This window comes from Salmo salar, chromosome 25 (genome assembly GCF_965601325.2).
Source record: "Salmo salar chromosome 25, fSalSal1, whole genome shotgun sequence".
Classification (NCBI taxonomy): domain Eukaryota; kingdom Metazoa; phylum Chordata; class Actinopteri; order Salmoniformes; family Salmonidae; genus Salmo; species Salmo salar.
The window spans coordinates 19,005,878-19,025,450 of NC_138315.1; the positions used below are offsets into that span (position 1 = coordinate 19,005,878).

At 42.7% G+C, this 19,573-nt stretch overlaps 1 protein-coding gene across 1 annotated transcript in view; it reads left to right on the plus strand.

Moving 5' to 3' along the window:
- arhgap15 (Rho GTPase activating protein 15) overlaps nucleotides 1–19,573 on the plus strand; it is a 51,036-nt gene that overhangs the window by 19,549 nt on the left and 11,914 nt on the right. The window contains exons 6-11 of the mRNA XM_014173506.3: nucleotides 184–282; nucleotides 587–749; nucleotides 1,936–2,067; nucleotides 3,841–3,939; nucleotides 5,645–5,722; nucleotides 12,438–12,572. Of these exons, the coding sequence (XP_014028981.1) occupies nucleotides 184–282; nucleotides 587–749; nucleotides 1,936–2,067; nucleotides 3,841–3,939; nucleotides 5,645–5,722; nucleotides 12,438–12,572 (706 nt within the window). The remainder of the gene's footprint in view (nucleotides 1–183; nucleotides 283–586; nucleotides 750–1,935; nucleotides 2,068–3,840; nucleotides 3,940–5,644; nucleotides 5,723–12,437; nucleotides 12,573–19,573) is intronic.

The window sequence follows — 19,573 nt, forward strand, 5'->3', positions numbered from 1 at the left end:
GGATCAGTAGGTGTCATTAAAATGATATGAAAATGTAAATATTGATTGTTAGTTTAGGGTATTATGAATTCCAACCTTTGCTATTCGATATGTATTATGCCCCGCTTCACGGGAATGCATTAGGTAAAGGCCTGTTTGTTGTTGTACCTTTATTGAGGTCAATTTGAACATTCTCTGTTCCAGATAACAACCAGCTCTGGCAGTGAGTTCCTTCTCCAGGCTGACAATTACCCCACAATATGTAAATGGCATGATGCTATTAAAAGCACAGCTGACAACTTGGTAAGCAGTTTCCTGTTTCTTTCAGACGGTGTATCTGAAGTTCAACATTTCTGAAGTGTTTATGATTTTGGATATTGAAATTATGACTAAATCATTCCGAATATTGCTTAGTCATAACATGCTTCTCGAAATGAAAGTAAGACAATTCCATAAATCATTGACTATGTATCAGGTCAAACATATAATTGTATGTTCCACGTAGTGCAGATAATCTCTTCACTGAATAATGACAGATAATAATGAGTTACTGTATGCAACCAGTTACCTTGGACTCTAAAAGGTTGTAACCTCCTTTCTGATGTAGTCTAAAGGAGCTGGAGGACAGGCCTCTGGCAAGCCTGGCATACAGAGAGCAAACAGCACAGAGTACCTACCCAGACATGGGTTGCCTAGCAAGACACTGTCACTGCCAAAACCTGCACCTGATTCCTCCTGCACAAAGGAACCTGAACACAGACGCTCACTCAGTAAGTTGTCTCCAACATCTATAGTTCTACTACAGTTGCTAATCAAAACACTTCGTGACGTGTTAGTACAATCTGGAACTCTGAGGTATGCTGATTAAAAGTTGTCTCTTATCTGTGCTACTGTAGGGATTTAATTGCTCAAAACATAACTTTTCCAGGGAAACGGTTGCTCAACATTTGCATAATGTATGTGTGCTCATTTCCCTTACCCACCAACGTGATAAGGTCTGACAGCTTTCCTGATTTTTAGTGGCACTTTTTGTGTTTTCTTTTTATATGCCCAAAATGTGTGTGGGACTGTTGATTTCAATTATGGCTCTTGTAGGAACATGACACAAGAACATGCTAATTAACATTATGTCATCGTATGTCAAGTAGCAATTATGTTAATCCCTGTCATTGGTTCAAATCAATCTCATCACCTTAAGCGCTGCGAGACGAATATATTGATGTTGGATGAGCATATTAAAATCTCTAATTAGGGGCCAGGGACATAGAGGCCAAGATCCAGTCTCTTCTATTCAGCTACTTGAACCTTTCATTATGGGTATGATTCTGGCTATGTTCATGTGAATTTATGCCCATGAAAAAGACAGTACTTTACACAAACTGGAGAGCAACATGGATAGCTTTTTTTCCACTGTAGGTCCTACTGTATGTTTTCAGGAAATTATATACAATCACCTGACAACAATATTACTTGCTTTGCAACTCTGTCTTACCCAACTGTAATATAATAAATATATTCAACTTGTTTCTTGTATGGCAAAGCTAGTCCGTAGACAAAATAGGTCATTTGATTCATTTGGGAGGAGCAGTGTTCGTTTTTTTTTAGAATGACAAGCAGGACCCGGACTTTAAAAAACTGCAGGGAATTCCTCTAGACATGGAGAAGTTCAATTGGAATGAATAATAGAAAAAGACAGCCATGGGAGAGACCCCTGGAAGGATGCCTAATTAATAAATAACAGTGGGACTTTAACGAGAGAGAGAGAGAGAGTGAGGGGGGAATTAGCGAGGGTCAGGTAGAGAGATGAGGGGAACCATACTATCCACCTCCACTTTACTGGTTGAACATTGTAAAGGCATATAGGCCTACTGAGCCTTTCTAAAGACACATTTAAACACCCTAGCTTTCCCTTTCACTTGTTGCCATTTAACCGTGTGTCTGTGTGTTCCTGACAAGTTTTCAAGTCTTCCAAGCTCACCTACAGCATGTCGGACAGTGCTGATAAGAATGGGGTGAAGAACAGACTCAAAAAGTTCATCTCAAGACGGCCTTCTATGAAGACTCTACAGGAGAAAGGCATCATCAAAGGTAACACAGTATTCTGTTTTAAATGTACCAGTATAAGTGTATTATTTTCCACCACGCCTCACATGTTGTGAAGAACACAAATCTTTCAAAATGTGTTGTACATTTTGTCATCTTTTTCTATTAGGACAGCCCTTCAAAGAAGAAAAAAGAGAGTTAACTGTGTCTGTATATTCCCAGATGTCACAATTTATTTTATAATTGATTGTAAATATAGAATAACTAGTGATGATAATGAGTTATTATACTGATTTAAAAAGGTCTTTCCACATTTATTAGGAGTCACAGAACAACAGTGATTGATAAAATTAAACTGAATGCACTTTACTTGAACAAACCATGCCAATCCAACCGGCAACCACAGAATCCATTCCTCTAAGGGGGAACTAATTTATTGAGCTCACGGTTGAAGGAAAATACACCATTAAAGGGCATATTTAAGCACATTTGCAATCCTTAGAAGAAGGTAACGGTATTTGGAATTTCCCCCAGCTTCAAGGAGACCCTTTAATGTTGTGTCCACGGGACAAACGCTAGATCAAAGGGAGAGGACGTTATTGACGGAATAAATGAAATACTTCTGGATTAAGGAGTGGGGCAGGTGGCCTCCAGACTGTCCTATTTGGCAGGGCTGGTGGGCAAGCCACTTCAGAGAGTGTGCTTCCTCAAATCAGGTCCCCCCCCCTTTCCTATCGTACTTCAGAATGCAAATTAAATCCATGCAACGCGAGGGTTATTTGAATTCCTTTAGGAGGGGTAATTTTGCTCCATTTCTCTGCCCCCCTTCCCCTCTCCCTCGTCTTTTCTCTTGCTTATCTGCCGAGCGCTGGGAAGTGCATTTTGTATGCAAAGGTGCCGTGCTTGCAGTCATTTATGTATTTGGTGCACACTCCCCTCCAGTGTATAAACAAGAGAGGGCGATCTTTGATGTTGCACAGTGCTAGAGAGACAGCACTGTTCAAGAGTCCCGATAATGTAACATAAGCCAGTTGATGAGTGAGAAAGTGTACCTCTGGGCACAGTCAGTTTGAATTCCTGTCTATGATTGATGAGGTATGCTTTGCTAACCCTAGCTTTTGCTAGCCCTATAGGGCGTCTACTGGAGATTAACTGACCAGAGTTAGTGACCACAGAACCTGAGTTTATTGCCAGTAAGGACAGGTTAAATGAGGGACGCCTCAGTACATTTAAATGGACAAAAGTAGAGTAATGAAGCAATGGGAATGTTCATATAAGGCAAGAAAATGTGTCTCCCCTCTTCCTCTGATTGGAGCAAAGCGGCCTGGGATTCTCAGGGTTCATGGGAAAAAATGTTAGCGATAAAATGCTAAGTGTGTGATTAAACATTAGATTGTTTATCCTTTACCAATGTGGCCGTGGAATCCATGTAGCCTACTGTTAGTAGCACTGTTCTGGAAACAGCCATCAGAGGAAAGCAGGGCAGTAGGAGTCAAGAGCGATGAGTGTTACTACTCATGCTATGAAATAATTACCTATCCCTCCACATAATGATGATGATGATCAATGGACAGTATTAATGAGATTTTTCAAGCGTGAATGGAATGACTTATTAAACAGACCTTTTACCGTTCCACCAAAATTCCTGAGATCTGAAAACAGACATTTCAACACATTCCACGTTTGAGGACTTTTGATGCAATTAAATGCAATATCTGATGATTACTGCTAATATCTATATTTTTACACTGTCTCTAGTTCAGTAGTTCTGGGAAATAGATTTTTTACTGAACAAATCATGTCTTTTTTTCCTCACAGATCGAGTGTTTGGATGTCACTTGTTGGCACTTTGCGAGCGGGAAGGGACCACTGTGCCAAAGTTTGTCAGGCAGTGTGTGGAGGCCGTCGAAAAAAGAGGTATGCACTATTACAATTTTTTTTATATTTAATTAATACTTTGTTTATGGGAAATAAATCAACAATGGATAAGATGTGTGTGGGAAGTATGTACTGTATTGTCCTCCTCTATTTGGGAGTTTGACCCTTCTCCACACCCTGACCCTGTCGAGTCAGCCTGTCCACCTCAGTGATGCTTCATCTCACACAGTTACAGTAGCTGCTTCAGCATTTCACCACTGTTTACACTTCCCCCTCTGTTTTGACATTTGAGAGTGAATATGAAAAGACCTATAGTTGAGAGTGCCTGTTTTATAAGACGTGTATCCCGGTCATTGACTCGTAGTGTTCTCACACAATGTGTGTGATCAGTAGTTTCCCAGGCTCCGTCACATAGCTGGCCAGGCAAAGGCGCTGAACCCTGAGGAAAATGCTCCTCGGCATCCCAAATCACTCACTCCTGGTCCGCGTCCAATTCCGAGTCCACTTCAGACTGTTTATAACGCGCTGAAATTGAGACTGAATTATGTGTTTGTGTAATGGGTTCCGTTTGTGGTTTTGGCTGAACATTTGTTCAGGACTATTAGTTATCTGGGGGTAAAATTGCTGTGGCCCGATAAACACGCTGAGAAAATAATAATGATTAAGAACGTCTTTTAACTGTAATGATTATGATCTAAAGGTCTGTTGCATTTCTTGATACACGATGGACTTTAGTGTGTTAGAAAATAAACCTTTAGACACGCACTCACTCACTCACTCGCACACACACACACACACACACACACACACACACACACACACACACACACACACACACACACACACACACACACACACACACACACACACACACACAAACACACAAACAACATTTGGGAGGCCATTGGCTGGGCTCTGGACACAGCAGGGAAAGAACAAACAAACAACTTCTGACTGCTTTCTATGTAAACAAAGGGCCAAACACTGGGGTGAAATTCCTCTGGACATCTTAACACTTGAGCTGCAGAAAATAGCCAGGACGTTATACAAGAACGCCTTGCAAAGAATGAAACGTACGTCTTCTTTACTTTTCAAGACAACCATATCCTTAAGTTACCCCACCAGTGACAGCGGTATAGTACAGTACATAGCGTGCCACTGTCAAATGCTCGGGAATGTGGACGGACATTCATTAGAGCAATTGATAGAAAGGGCCAGAGGAAAGTGTCGCCCCAGCTACCTCTATGCAGCGGCAGTGTTAGTTTGCACTGACAACAGTGAGACTCAAATATTTAGCATTACAATCTGTAGCCTAGCCTGTGTTTCAACTTTTAAGCCTCCAGCCTTGTGTATTTAAATGCTGGTCACTTTTTAATTTATATATTTTTTAAATGGCTTGTTTTTAGAGTATGGACAATGAAAGCATGACAATCTATCAAATGCTGTTGAGCTGGTTTGGCAGGCTGGTCTTCTGTACTTGGATGCAAAAGAAAATGGCAGTCAGACTCTATAATCAAAGTAATGCTCAAAATGTCACAGTGAAATAGAGCCGTATGTTGTCCAAGTCCAAGCCCCTATCTAGGCAAGATGTCAACTATCCATTCCACTGCAATGAATGTACACATTGTCTATTGTAAAACCCAGGAATTGTATCTAAATGTGTCATTTATGGTCATATAAGTCCAAATCAAAACGTAGTTTTGTCAAATCTGCTTGTATTTAATGTCTAACTTGTATCCACCAGGTTTAGAGGCTGATGGCATCTACAGAGTGAGTGGTAATCTAGCCACCATCCAGAAGTTACGATTCTTGGTTGACCAAGGTATGTTCTGTCGTTTAATTCACTTGTGATTGACTATGTTATAGTGTTTGTAACAGTACTTGACTTCATACAGTTCAGTTTCTACTGGATATCATATAATGAACACAACAGGATTCAAATAGGGTTCAATTAGGGGGGTTTCTTTGTGATACAATGAAAACAACTAAGACAGTGTGTTCTGTTGAAATCAAATCAAATTGTATTTGTTACATGCGCCGAATACAACAGGTGTAGAATTGACAGTGAAATGCTTACTTACAAGCCATTAACCAACAATGCAGTTTTAAGAAAATACCCAAAGAAAGTAAGAGTAAGAAAAGCAAATAATAAAAGACCAGCTGTAAATAACAATAACGGGGCTATATACAGGGGATACCGAGACAGTCAATGTGCGGGGGCACCAGTGTTGAGGTAATTGAGGTAATATGTACATATAGTTATAGTTATTAAAGTGACTATGCATAGATAATAACAGAGAGAGTAGCAGCAGCGTAAAAGGGGGGGAGGGGGTCATTGCAAATAGTCTGGGTAGCCATTTGATTAGATGTTCAGATGTTCAGGAGTCTTATGGTTTGGGGTAGAAGCTGTTTAGAAGCCTCTTGGACCTAGACTTGGCGCTCCAGTACAGCTTGCCGTGCGGTAGCAGAGAGAACAGTCTATGACTAGGGTGGCTGGAGTCTTTGACAATTTTTAGGGCCTTCCTCTGACACCGCCTGGTATAGAGGTCCTGGATGGCAGGAAGCTTGGACCCGGTGATGTACTGGGACGTACGCACTACCCTCTGTAGCGCCTTGCAGTCAGAGGCCGAGCAGTTGCCATCCCAGGCAGTGATAAAACCCGTCAGAATGCTCTCGATGGTGCAGCTGTAAAAACTTTTGAGAATCTGAGGACCCATACCAAATCTTTTAGTCTCCTGAGGGGAAATAGCTTTGTTGTGCCCTGTTCACGACTGTCTTGGTGTGCTTGGAACATGTTAGTTTGTTGGTGATGTGGACGCCAAGGAACTTGAAGCTCTCAACCTGCTCCACTACAGCCCTGCCAGTGAGAATGGGGGCGAGTTCAGTCCTCCTTTTCCTGTAGTCCACAATCATCTCCTTTGTCTTGATCACGTTGAGGGAGAGGTTGTTGTCCTTGCATCACACGGTCAGGTCTCTGACCTCCTCCCTATAGGCTGTCTCATTGTTGTTGGTGATCAGGTCTACCACAGTTGTGTCATTGGCAAACTTAATGATGGTGTTGGAGTCGTGCCTGGCAGTGCAGTCACGGGTGAACAGGGAGTACAGGAAGGGACTGGACTGAGCACGCACCCCTGAGGGGACCCCGTGTTGACGATCAGCGTGGTGGATGTGTTGTTACCTACCCTTACTACTTGGGGGCGGCCCGTCAGGAAGTCCAAGATCTAGTTGCATAGGGAGGTGTTTAGTCCTAGGGTCCTTAGCTTAGTGATGAGCTTTGAGGGCACTATGGTGTTGAACGCTGAGTTGTAGTCAATGAATAGCATTCTCACATAGTTGTTCCTTTTGTCCAGGTGTGAAAGGGCAGTGTGGAGTGCAATAGAGATTGTATCATCTGTGGATCTGTTGGGGCGGTATGCAAATTGGAGTGGGTCTAGGGTTTCTGGGATAATGGTGTTGATGTGAGCCATGACCACCCTTTCAAAGCATTTCATGGCTACAGACGTGAGTGCTATGGGTCGGTAGTCATTTAGGCAGGTTACCTTAGTGTTCTTGGACACAGGGACTATGGTGGTCTGCTTGAAACATATTGGTATTACAGACTCAGACAGGAAGAGGTTGAAAATGTCAGTGAAGACACTTGCCAGTTGGTCAGTGCATGCTCGGAGTACACATCCTGGTAATCCATCTGGCCCTGCGGCCTTGTGAACGTTGACCTGTTTAAAGGTCTTACTCACATCAGCTGCGGAGAGCGTGATCACACAGTCATCCGGAACAGCTGATGCTCTCATGCATGTTTCAGTGTTACTTGGGCAGCTCTCTGTTGTGCTTCCCTTTGTAGTCTGTACGTCGGAGCCGGTGTAGTACGATTCGATCTTAGTCCTGTATTGACGCTTTGCCTGTTTGATGGTTTGTCGGAGGGCATAGCAGGATTTCTTATAAGCTTCCGGGTTAGAGTCCCACTCCATGAAAGCAGCAGGTCTACCCTTTAGCTCAGTTCGAATGTTGCCTGTAATCCATGGCTTCTGGTTGGGGTATGTACGTACAGTCACTGTGTGGATGACGTCATTGATGCACTTATTGATGAAGGCAGTGACTGATGTGGTGCACTCCTCAATGCCAATCGGAAGAATCCCGGAACATGTTCCAGTCTGTGCTAGCAAAACAGTTCTGTAGTTTAGCATCTGCGTCATCTGATCTCTTTTTTATAGACCGATTCACTGGTGCGTCCTGCTTTAATTTTTGCTTGTAAGCAGGAATCAGGATAGAATTTTAGAATTAGGGTCAGAGTTGCCAAATGGAGGGTGAGGTAGAGCTTTGTACACGTCTCTGTGTGTGGAGTAAAGGTGGTCTAGAGTTTTTTTTCCCTCTGGTTGCACATTTAACATGCTGATAGAAAAACTGATTTAAGTGTCCCTGCATTAAAGTCACCGGCTACTAGGAGCACTGCCTCTGGATGAGCATTTTCCTGTTTGCTTATGGCGGTATACAGCTCATTGAGTACGATTTTAGTGCCAGCATCGGTCTGTGGTGGTACAGTGGGGCAAAAAAGTATTTAATCAGCCACCAATTGTGCAAGTTCTCCCACTTAAAAAGATGAGAGAGGCCTGTAATTTTCATCATAGGTACACGTCAACTATGACAGACAAAATGAGAAAAAAAAATCCAGAAAATCACATTGTAGGATTTTTAATGAATTTATTTGCAAATTATGGTGGAAAATAAGTATTTGGTCACCTACAAACAAGCAAGATTTCTGGCTCTCACAGACCAGAGGCTCCTCTGTCCTCCACTCGTTACCTGTATTAATGGCACCTGTTTGAACTTATCAGTTTAAAAGACACCTGTCCACAACCTCAAACAGTCACACTCCAAACTCCACTATGGCCAAGACCAAAGAGCTGTCAAAGGACACCAGAAACAAAATTGTAGACCTGCACCAGGCTGGGAAGACTGAATCTGCAATAGGTAAGCAGCTTGGTTTGAAGAAATCAACTGTGGGAGCAATTATTAGGAAATGGAAGACATACAAGACCACTGATAATCTCCCTTGATCTAGGGCTCCACGCAAGATCTCACCCCGTGGGGTCAAAATGATCACAAGAACGGTGAGCAAAAATCCCAGAAGCAGACGGGGGGACCTAGTGAATGACCTGCAGAGAGCTGGGACCAAAGTAACAAAGCCTACCATCAGTAACACACTACGCCGCCAGGGACTCAAATCCTGCAGTGCCAGACGTGTCCCCCTGCTTAAGCCAGTACATGTCCAGGCCCGTCTGAAGTTTGCTAGAGAGCATTTGGATGATCCAGAAGAGGATTGGGAGAATGTCATATGGTCAGATGAAACCAAAATATAACTTTTTGGTAAAAACTCAACTCGTCGTGTTTGGAGGACAAAGAATGCTGAGTTGCATCCAAAGAACACCATACCTACTGTGAAGCATGGGGGTGGAAACATCATGCTTTGGGGCTGTTTTTCTGCAAAGGGACCAGGACGACTGATCCGTGTAAAGGAAAGAATGAATGTATCGTGAGATTTTGAGTGAAAACCTCCTTCCATCAGCAAGGGCAGTGAAGATGAAACGTGGCTGGGTCTTTCAGCATGACAATGATCCCCAACACACCGCCCGGGCAACGAAGGAGTGGCTTCGTAAGAAGCATTTCAAGGTCCTGGAGTGGCCTAGCCAGTCTCCAGATCTCAACCCCATAGAAAATCTTTGTAGGGAGTTGAAAGTCCGTGTTGCCCAGCGACAGCCCCAAAACATCACTGCTCTAGAGGAGATCTGCATGGAGGAATGGGCCAAAATACCAGCAACAGTGTGTGAAAACCTTGTGAAGACTTACAGAAAACGTTTGACCTGTGTCATTGCCAACAAAGGGTATATAACAAAGTATTGAGATAAACTTTTGTTATTGACCAAATACTTATTTTCCACCATAATTTGCAAATAAATACATTTTCTCATTTTGTCTGTCATAGTTGAAGTGTACCTATGATGAAAATTACAGGCCTCTCTCATCTTTTTAAGTGGGAGAACTTGCACAATTGGTGGCTGACTAAATACTTTTTTGCCCCACTGTATGTAGACAGCTACAAAAAATACAGATGAAAACTCTCTAGGTAAATAGTCTAGTCTACAGCTAATCATGAGATACTCTACCTCAGGCGAGCAAAACCTTGAGACTTCCTTAGATATCGTGCACCAGCTGTTGTTTACAAATACACATAGGTCCCCGCCCCGTGTCTTACCAGAAGCTGCTGTTCTATCCTGCCAATAGTGCATAACCCGTCAGCTGTATGTTATTAATGTCATCATTCAGCCACGAGTCGGTGAAACATAAAATATTACAGTTTTTAATGTCCCATTAGTAGGATATACGTGCTTTCAGTTTATCTCATTTATTTTCCAGTGATTGAACGTTAGCTAACAGTACGGATGGCAACGGCAGATTAGCCACTCGTCGCCTGGTCCTCACAAGGCACCCCGATCTCTTTCCGTAAAATCTCAGTTTCTTTTTCCAGCGAATGACGGGATGAGGGCGTTTTCAGGTGTTTGCAGTATATCCTTCCCATCTGACTTATTTAAGAATCATTCTTTGTCCAAATCGAGGTGAGTAATCGCTGTTCTGATGTCCAGAAGCTCTTTTCGGTCATAAGAGATGGTAGCAGCAACATTATGTACAATAAAAGTTACAAACAATGCAAAAAAAATGAACAAAATAGCACGGTTGGTTAAGAACAAATAAAACAGCAGCCATCCTCTCCGCCGCCATCTTCAATAATCATGGATTATTCTGGGTAATTACTGAGTAACTCTACTTTACAGCTTAATTATGAGTAACTGTAGAGACATTGATGATGAATGAGTAACGGATCACAAGGCATTCTTTGGCAAGTAAAAAATGATTGACGAATACCTTAAGAATGGGATCTTTCAGAGTTAAAGGAAGGATAAAGCATCCCTCATGAGAATTCAAGTCAGATCTGGGCCTCCAGTGAAACACGTCTACGTACTTCATCTGAATTATCCAATGTTTCCTGTAAGGGACTCCTGGGGCATTTCTCCAGCAAACCAACAAGATAACTTTTGTTGTTGTCCAGGCTCTGAGAATAAAGAATATACTGGTTGACCTTTAGCCTAATTTATCACTCTGGAATGTATTTCTCTGTCTTGAGGTAGCTAGCAACCTTCTTTTTATTTAGATACACCATTATTTGTTACTGTGCCCTGCAGTCCTAGAGATTAAAGAAGTGGTTTGTGATGCGGGACATTGAGGGGAGAGTGACATCATCAACATTTTGCACATTCCAAGCATTCTGACACAATGACACCATGTGCCTACATTCTGTCCCACACATTCCATTTATCCTGAATGTGCTCCCAACCCCCATAGTTATATAGAGCCAGTACAGTACAATCTCAAGTGAGAGTGGGTTGAAAACATTGACCATGTAGTAGGCTACTATGTCCTTCAGGACCATTGAACGCAGCAGGTTCAGTTTCCCTGAGTGGGTTTTTGTACCAGGATTCAGTACAAACAAGGAAACCTTGGGCTGATTAGCAATCAGCTCAGATGTGTCAAGTGCACACACTGGAGAGGCTGGCTAATTGAAAGTCTGGGCTTTTTTCTAGGGAGTACCTAAAACTGTGCAGAACAAAATAAGAAATACCCACTCGCTTTATGTAATTTTCTATGACTCTGGCTCTCCAACACATTGCCTTTGTTTTTGGTTGGCCAAGGATTGAAGGGAAGATCTAAGATCATCTTGACATGCCAAATACATTACTCTAATTTCAAATCATGGATAAAATCTCTCTAAGATAATTATCTCTATGAAAATTATTCAGAAGTTCCTATGGCACTATACTCCTATTATCATGTAACAGGGTTGTCTGAAACGAACGATTGCTTATTTCCAGTTTCAACATACAGCATAATGTGACTTTGTGCTGTACCATTCCACTGTCTTCAGACCTCCAGGCCTGTCATCTTGGCTTTGGATCATCCTGCACCCCTCCTGTGGCATATTGAGCCTGGTGCCTCTGAATCACTTCGTCACCTGATGGCCTGTCTCTGTCACTACCAGGGGTTTTCTCTATTCTCAGCCCTATCAGAATTAACTGATTTCAACAGAGGGTATATGTCAGTCTAGAACAGAAACCCAATCCAACACATGTGGCTTCATCAGACCTCTGGGTAGCTGGGAGCCTGTTAGCGAGTGCCGCTGTTAGCAGGTAAACATTAGCATAGTAATTAGCCTTTGCAAATTCTCCCAATTAAAGCTTTGTTGTTCCCGCTCTATTCCCTCTCCTGTTCTTTCTCTCTCTCTCTCTCTCTCTCTCTCTCTCTCTCTCTCTCTCTCTCTCTCTCTCTCTCACTGCTCCTGTTCCTTCTCTCTCTCTCTCTCTCTCTCTCTCTCTCTCTCACTGCTCCTGTTCCTTCTCTCTCTTTCTCTGTCTCCCACTCCCACCTCTCTCCCCATCTTCCCCCTCTTCCCCCTCTCTCTCTTGCCCCCTCTCTTCCTGGTGTTGTCCCAGAGGAGGAGTTTAACCTGGACGACAGCCAATGGGAGGACATCCACGTCGTCACCGGGGCACTCAAGATGTTTTTCCGGGAGCTGCCAGAGCCCCTGTTTCCCTTCCCATTATTTGATCTGTTTGTGGAGGCCATCAGTGAGTATACAGTCTAGATTTTTTGTTGTTGTCATCAGCACATTAGTTTGTGTCAGCATATTCAAGCATATTCGCAAAGCTTGCGCTTGCAGTCAGATTTCAGTCACTTTCATTTTGAGGTCAAGAAGACTGAAAATATGGAATGCAATGAAATTCTCCAGATGCAGATTAATAATGGTTTGTGTCAGAACTGTGTAACGGTTGCTATTCTACCAGTGAAATGGGCAGGCTTTCCTGGGTTTTATATAGTAACACATGCATCAGGCCCTGTGGTGTGTTAGCATTAATCCTGTTTATACTGTACTCCATGCGCTTTTATTTGCCTCTAGAAACGTTGTCCTCAAGGCAGCTCACTTAAACACTAAACGATTTTTCATTCAGAGAGGCTGAGAGAGAGAAAGACCACTGAGGATTGAGCCGCGGTACAGTATGCTAAGTTGATACTCCACTCTCTGCTAAGCAACAGGGGTGAAATCAATAGCCATATTTCCACATGGTCACTTGGCACATACAGTATGTATGGGCCCAGAGGAGAACAACCTCAGAGTTAGAACTTTAGGTTGCATTTGGAGGCGGTGAATAAACTCTTCAAACATTCAGATAGATCTACACAGTATGTACAGTGTAGTGTATCATTGACTCCACTTACACCAGGTGGTCTCAAAAAGGTAGCAGAGTTCTCTGCCTCTCTCAATCTGTCCAGTCAAAAGAGGTCGCTGTAGAACTGTGAGGTGGGTCACCTCTCTCTCTCACCCCTGACATCCCCTGGTGGTTAGTGGGGGGAATTCCACGGGTCAAAGGTCACGGCAGCCAGGGCTGGAAGTCCAGACAGAAGCTAACACAAGATCAGATCTGACACTGAGTCATGTGTCGACATACTTCCACTCTACTTCACCACACACACACACACACACACACACACACACACACACACACACACACACACACACACACACACACACACACACACACACACACACACACACACACACACACACACACACACACACACACACACACACACACACACACACACACACACACACACACGCCTCCAACCCACGTCTCAATTAACCCCCATCATGCCATTGTTCCGGCTCCCACCCTAGCTGCCGTCCTACTGACGCCAGTGTTAACCTTGTGTAAACAATACTGTTAAAGGTTGTGCACTTGTGTTGAAATGCTACCTGGGCCCTGTAACCCCACCTCAGGGTTGGAATACAGGGGCCATCAGCTCTCTCCTGAGCTCCATGGATGAAACATAAGGAAATTATATTGAATAATGCTTTTTCTTCTACCCCTTATTTATTTTTTCATTTGTTCTATATGTGTCATTTGTACAAAAGTGCCTGCTGTTGTCAATGCTGTCCCATCCCATACCCAAATATTCTCTCTGAGACCCTCGAAGCCCCCGGAAACAGATTGCGAAAACAATCCCAAGGTGGTGTTATAATTTGGCAATAAATATTTACATGCTCCAGAATGTAGGCCAGAATCCCCTCTGGCGCTCAAGGTGGTTACATCCAGTTAATCAGATAAGTATGTGCACGGCTGATGAGTCTCAGACAGCGTTTAGACAACTAATTAGCAGTGTAGGAAGCCCTTCATAGCAGGAGGTGTAATTAGGATAACCTGGTACGCCATGCTCCGCTGTAGAGATGAAACGGCCAGGGGTGGAGTCACTACAGATTCGCCACTAAGTGAATGTAGTTGTGCAGCTAAATAGATGCATTAGTGACCATATGGTGACGTACACCATTCATTTACATTGCAAAGATACTGAGAAAAAAAATGACAGCACATGGCAATCGCCTGCCCCACGTCATTTAAGACGACCTAGTCCTAGTCCAAGATAATGAGCTGGTTGAACTGTCCAGAACATGAGAGCAAGGCCTCATCTGTAGCCAACACATTATTAGTAAAAAGTTGTTTGACTTCATGCCCCATTTAGGACCTTGAGACAGGGCGAGAGTCTCCTGGTGATGGAGATGATGGGTCGTCATCATTAGAGTCGCGTTGCCCGTGCTGGCTGGCCCTGTAATGGGGTTGCATTACGGGGAGATCCTATGGGTCCGTGGCTTGTGTGGACGGGAGGTGAGCTGATTAGGCAGGTTTCAGTACACATCACCAGGTCTCTAATTGAAACCACCGTTCCAAGAGCCAACAGTGTTGCAGCTTACTGGAACCATGGGCAGTGTGCATGTGTTGTTACGAATGGGCAGTGTCGTTACCGGAATCATGGGCCAAGCGCTTGGGTCCCATTGGACAAAGAGACTTACAAGTACTACAACATGATGGTTAGTGTAGCATTGGATGTAGTCCAGTCCATTCACATCATATGAAAGGATTTTCTCTGCCACGGATAATGGAGACATGATATTGTTATCTCCTAAATATCCTAAACACAATGCAAACACATCATATCTTCAGTCCTACACCTCCCCCCTCCCTCTCTTTCTTTCTTTCTTTCTTTCTTTCTTTCTTTCTTTCTTTCTTTCTTTCTTTCTTTCTTTCTTTCTTTCTTTCTTTCTTTCTTTCTTTCTTTCTTTCTTTCTTTCTTTCTCTGGTCTCCTGTTTCATTTGTTTTCTCTCTACTTTTGTATGAACAGATGCCCCCTTCCCTCCCTCCCCTCCCTCCCTCTCAGCCCCGTAGGTTTGATTAGTTGTTCAGTCTGAGGTCCTCAGGTGGTGTCCATGCAGGCCTTGTCTCCCTGTCTCCCTTCCAAGTGAGCTGTTCATTCTTGGAAGGCTGAGAGGAGCAGCTGTGTTTGCAGGCCGTGATCCTGGCACCAACTTACCACGTTCTATTATTCATGTGGGCCTCAGTATCAGAGAGGGGTATCTGGAATCTCCAGCCACCTGTCTCGCAGACAAACGCTCCTTTTTGTTTCGCAAGCAAATCAATGCAAACACTGATGAATTGAGTTTGATCTTGTTAGAGCACTGCTTCTATAGTTTTGTAGAGGATGGTGGCGGCATTGATAGTGTTGCCGTAAAAGTGTAAATGTTTCGGGGGAGTAGCGGAGTCTTGGGTTGAGACATTTTTACACTGGTTACAAGAACTAAGATGTCACATGTTCATGGCTCAGTGGATGCTATCTGTATGCATGCATGTGTGTGTTTAACTGTTGATATTTACAACGATTTGAACTCTCTTAACATAAGTGATTTTATTAAAAATTTTGGCTCCCAGAACTTCAGATTGGCTGGCATCCTTAAAATTCTTCTGCTGTTAATTCTAAAATGCTAATTAGAAAAATATGCATATTTTCCCAAGTTGTTTGGTCCTTGTCTATGCCCTCAGTAACCATGGAAATGGAGTCATGTGAGTTAGTAACTGGGCCACACAGACGAGGAGAGAAGTCTAAATACTGCTCCCTCCGCATCTCCACCAAGCCAGGGACTTTCTCTTCATTAACTAGCTAGCACAGTTTTATACATGGCTCTTATTTATTCACCATACTGACACAGAAACAGAAACACAGCAGAAAAACATTACTGCAGAGAGAATCGAGGGAATCTATTGTGTCTCAGTTGGGGTTGGTTGATTCACCCACTTAAGCAATAACTTTACCAATGTGGGTTCAGTATTTATGATAATACTGTAGATTAGGGAAGACAAAATGCCTGTACATGACAAACGTAAGAGAGAATCACATTTCTCTATAGTGTTTGGTATCTGTTTGAAATGCGTTTGTAAATGGTTATAATGGTGATATTCTACAGGAAGGGCCAGACTACAATTGGGCCAGTTCATCAGATGCATATTTTCTTGGAAAATGGTACAGTCCAGCGCTATCTCCAGGTCATCTTGGGTTACACACCACTTCTCAAGCTTCAAAGAGACACGTCATTTACATGTAAATAATTGCACATATTTATGATCTGGTGTAGTTTAGTTGATAAAATCACCATTACAGTAGGAAAGAATAGCATTCTATAGTCTACCTCAAATACAAAGCGCACATCACAGAAAGGCAGAGAGCCCAGAGCCCAACAAGTCCTGTAGCATACAAAGGAGTTGTTTTTATTAGTTTGACATTGTTTGGTTTGTTTCTATTTCTGACTTATTGAGAGCATACAGAGCACTCATCATAATCACAGATGGATTATTAACTTACGACCTGTGTTCATAATGAGTATTAATTATGTTTGTGTATTTTCTGTAACGGGGAATGTGGTGCAAAGCACTCATGAATATGCAATTAAAGATTGAACAAATTTGAAAAAACGATCTAGAAATTCTGCACTTCTGTGCTACTGTGCTGAGACTTCTTAAGTTGGTAGGTAATGTTTCAGTTTGAGAAGAATAATTCCTCATAATTAAGCTTTACCTTTGATCAAGATACTTGAAGATACTACCTTTTTATGAAACGGGGGCATTCAATGGTACTTATTAGTTCATTTCTTTTTATAACGCTCTAAAACAAATTTGCATGCGAAGTAAGCTGGCCATGCAAATCGTTTGAAATGCAAAAATATCTAGTTTCTATATTTCATCAAGGAGCTTTTCATGTTTAATAAATTACAGACACCATCCTCCAAGACTTTGTTATTCATTAACCAAAAGCACACAATTGGGATCCATTTAAAATCTTAATCACAACCTGCAGGATTATTTGCTTTCTGCTAATATTTGCCTTGACGGGGCTTTAGTGAGCCATGCAGTACACTAAGCCTGGAGATGAGGTTGTACAGCTAGATTTCCTGAAACAAAATACATTTCCCCGTTTATAATGGGATTATATACACAGAGGTTTAGATGCTGAATGTGTATCTAGTCACTGTGTCACCGATTGAAACACTTATCAGAAATCAAAAAGAGAAGAAAAACTTGAGGCTATTGTACAGTAATTGGTTCTCACAGAAATCTCTATGAATATACAGCTATTGACATTCTCAAATTACTAACATTGGGTTTTAAGATTTACATTGCGAATGTTTAATAACTAGGAAAGTAACTTTGCACAAATGCAAAAATGTCTACAATTCCATAAATCTTATTGTCCCAACTTGATACCTCAAAACAAAACAAATCAAATGTTATTTGTCACATACACAGTTTACAGCAGGTATAAAAGGTGCAGCGAAATGCTTGTAGGCTTACAGACTTACAGGTTTAAAAAAAGTTTGTATGCATTTGTTTGGCATTTACCTTCTTGTTCCAATCTATACAGATCCGCAATTCTTAAATATTTGTTTGGGATCAAAGGACTATTCCATGGGTTACACCCCATACACAGTATTGATTTTCATTGGCACAGCCGTGTTTGTTTGTGTTGTTGTATACAGACCTGGATGGGGAGTTGTAATGGTCTGTTGTCATAGCAGCTCATAAATCACTCAATCCCCTGTAGGTGCCCGAAAGCTGCATAATGCTGCGGCCCGGGACTAAAGTTGACATGACTAATGTTCGTTTAGTCTTCTGTGGGGTACGCTCTATCCCTTGAGATGGTTCCCATCATTGAGAGGCTTGACTCCTGTCCATGCCAGATTCATAACAATATTGGATTTGCAAAAAAAGGAAATTGGGTCTTCCAGGAAATGGTACCACACTTAATGTTCTATGCTTGCTATGGTTGCCAAAAGTCAGCTCAGTCAATTAAATAATCAGAGCTTCATTTATAAGAAGGCTGAAAATGATATTCTGGTTTAGAGTACTTGTGTGAAGAGCAGTATTACCCGTATTCATCTGGCTTCATTGCTCATCCAGTGCCATATTATATGATCCTGTGTGACTTTTGGGTCAGGTTGTATGTTTCAGTGTGTGGTACATAGGAGTGAATCAGCAAATGTAGATGCTATAATCCTAACAGGGCATTTCAGCCTGCTTTAAATTAATGACACTGTCCTCGCCATCTGTCCACAATGGTGAGCTGAGGGGCATCTCCAATATGTCAGCCACCAACGGCAAAGTAATGAATGAATCATGTCCTTTGTGCCAGTAATGTAGACTAGATTAAATATTTTAGGGTGAGGCCTACTATTGATTAGTTGTGTAGCAGCAGGTGCCTCTTATAAACAGTTCTGCATTGCACTTAACAGATCTATCGCCTGATCTATTTCAGAGTGAGTCATCTCTAGTCAATTCAAATAATCTCAGTGATAACTTCCAGTCATAGTTAATACTGAGGACAAAAACTAAACAGGAAAACTCTGTTCAGAGTCACAGCCTGTCCGCCAGGCAGGGCAGGGAAAGCTGCCACACATTCCATCCTGCCGGGCCGGCGCAGAGCGTAGCTCAGGCTAGGCTCACCTAGAGCAGAAGGTCAGGGGCCCTACTCTCTCTCCCAGAACGGGTTTGTCCATCTGTGCCCAACTGGCAGGGTTGGCACCCGACGTGGGCATCTGCCACCTGTGCCTGTGCCAGCTCGGTGTACACGCAGACATCTGCTCTGGCCGTGCTCAAGGGGAGCCTCCACGGTACGACAGACAGGGGGCCAAACATTGTCCTCGCCTCGCTCTGCGGCTCTGTCTGCTAACAACCTGGGGTAATGAGAACAAGCAGAGCTGAGTAGACTCCATTAGGCCATTAGTGTTAACCTAACCTGTGGGTTCCTCTGGAGGTCAGAGAAGGATGCTGAGCAGTGAGTACGGGGAGGGTAGAGCAAGCATGAGGTTATTGTCACCTCTTTGCAGGATGTCGATATAAAAAAACAGGTAGCAGGTTTCAACAGATGGATGGGAGGTGTTGCATGGCTATAGTGCCACAGTGGGTGGGACAGTTTTTGGACTATAGATGTGTTACTGAGTGTTGCAGTTTCTTGTCATATTTATCAGGGATTAAGGACTGGATTTGTCTTGTTTTATAACAAAAACTATTTTACAAGTCATTTTCACTCTCTCCCTCTTCAGCAAATACATCAACACAAACACACACATTCACATGTGTTTCCCCAACTCTTCCTAAATGGAGTAGCAATACAGAAAGCAAACATCTGTTCAGATTAATAACACGCGAAGTTGTTTTGGGGTGGAATTCAGGGTGGAAAAGGAGCTTG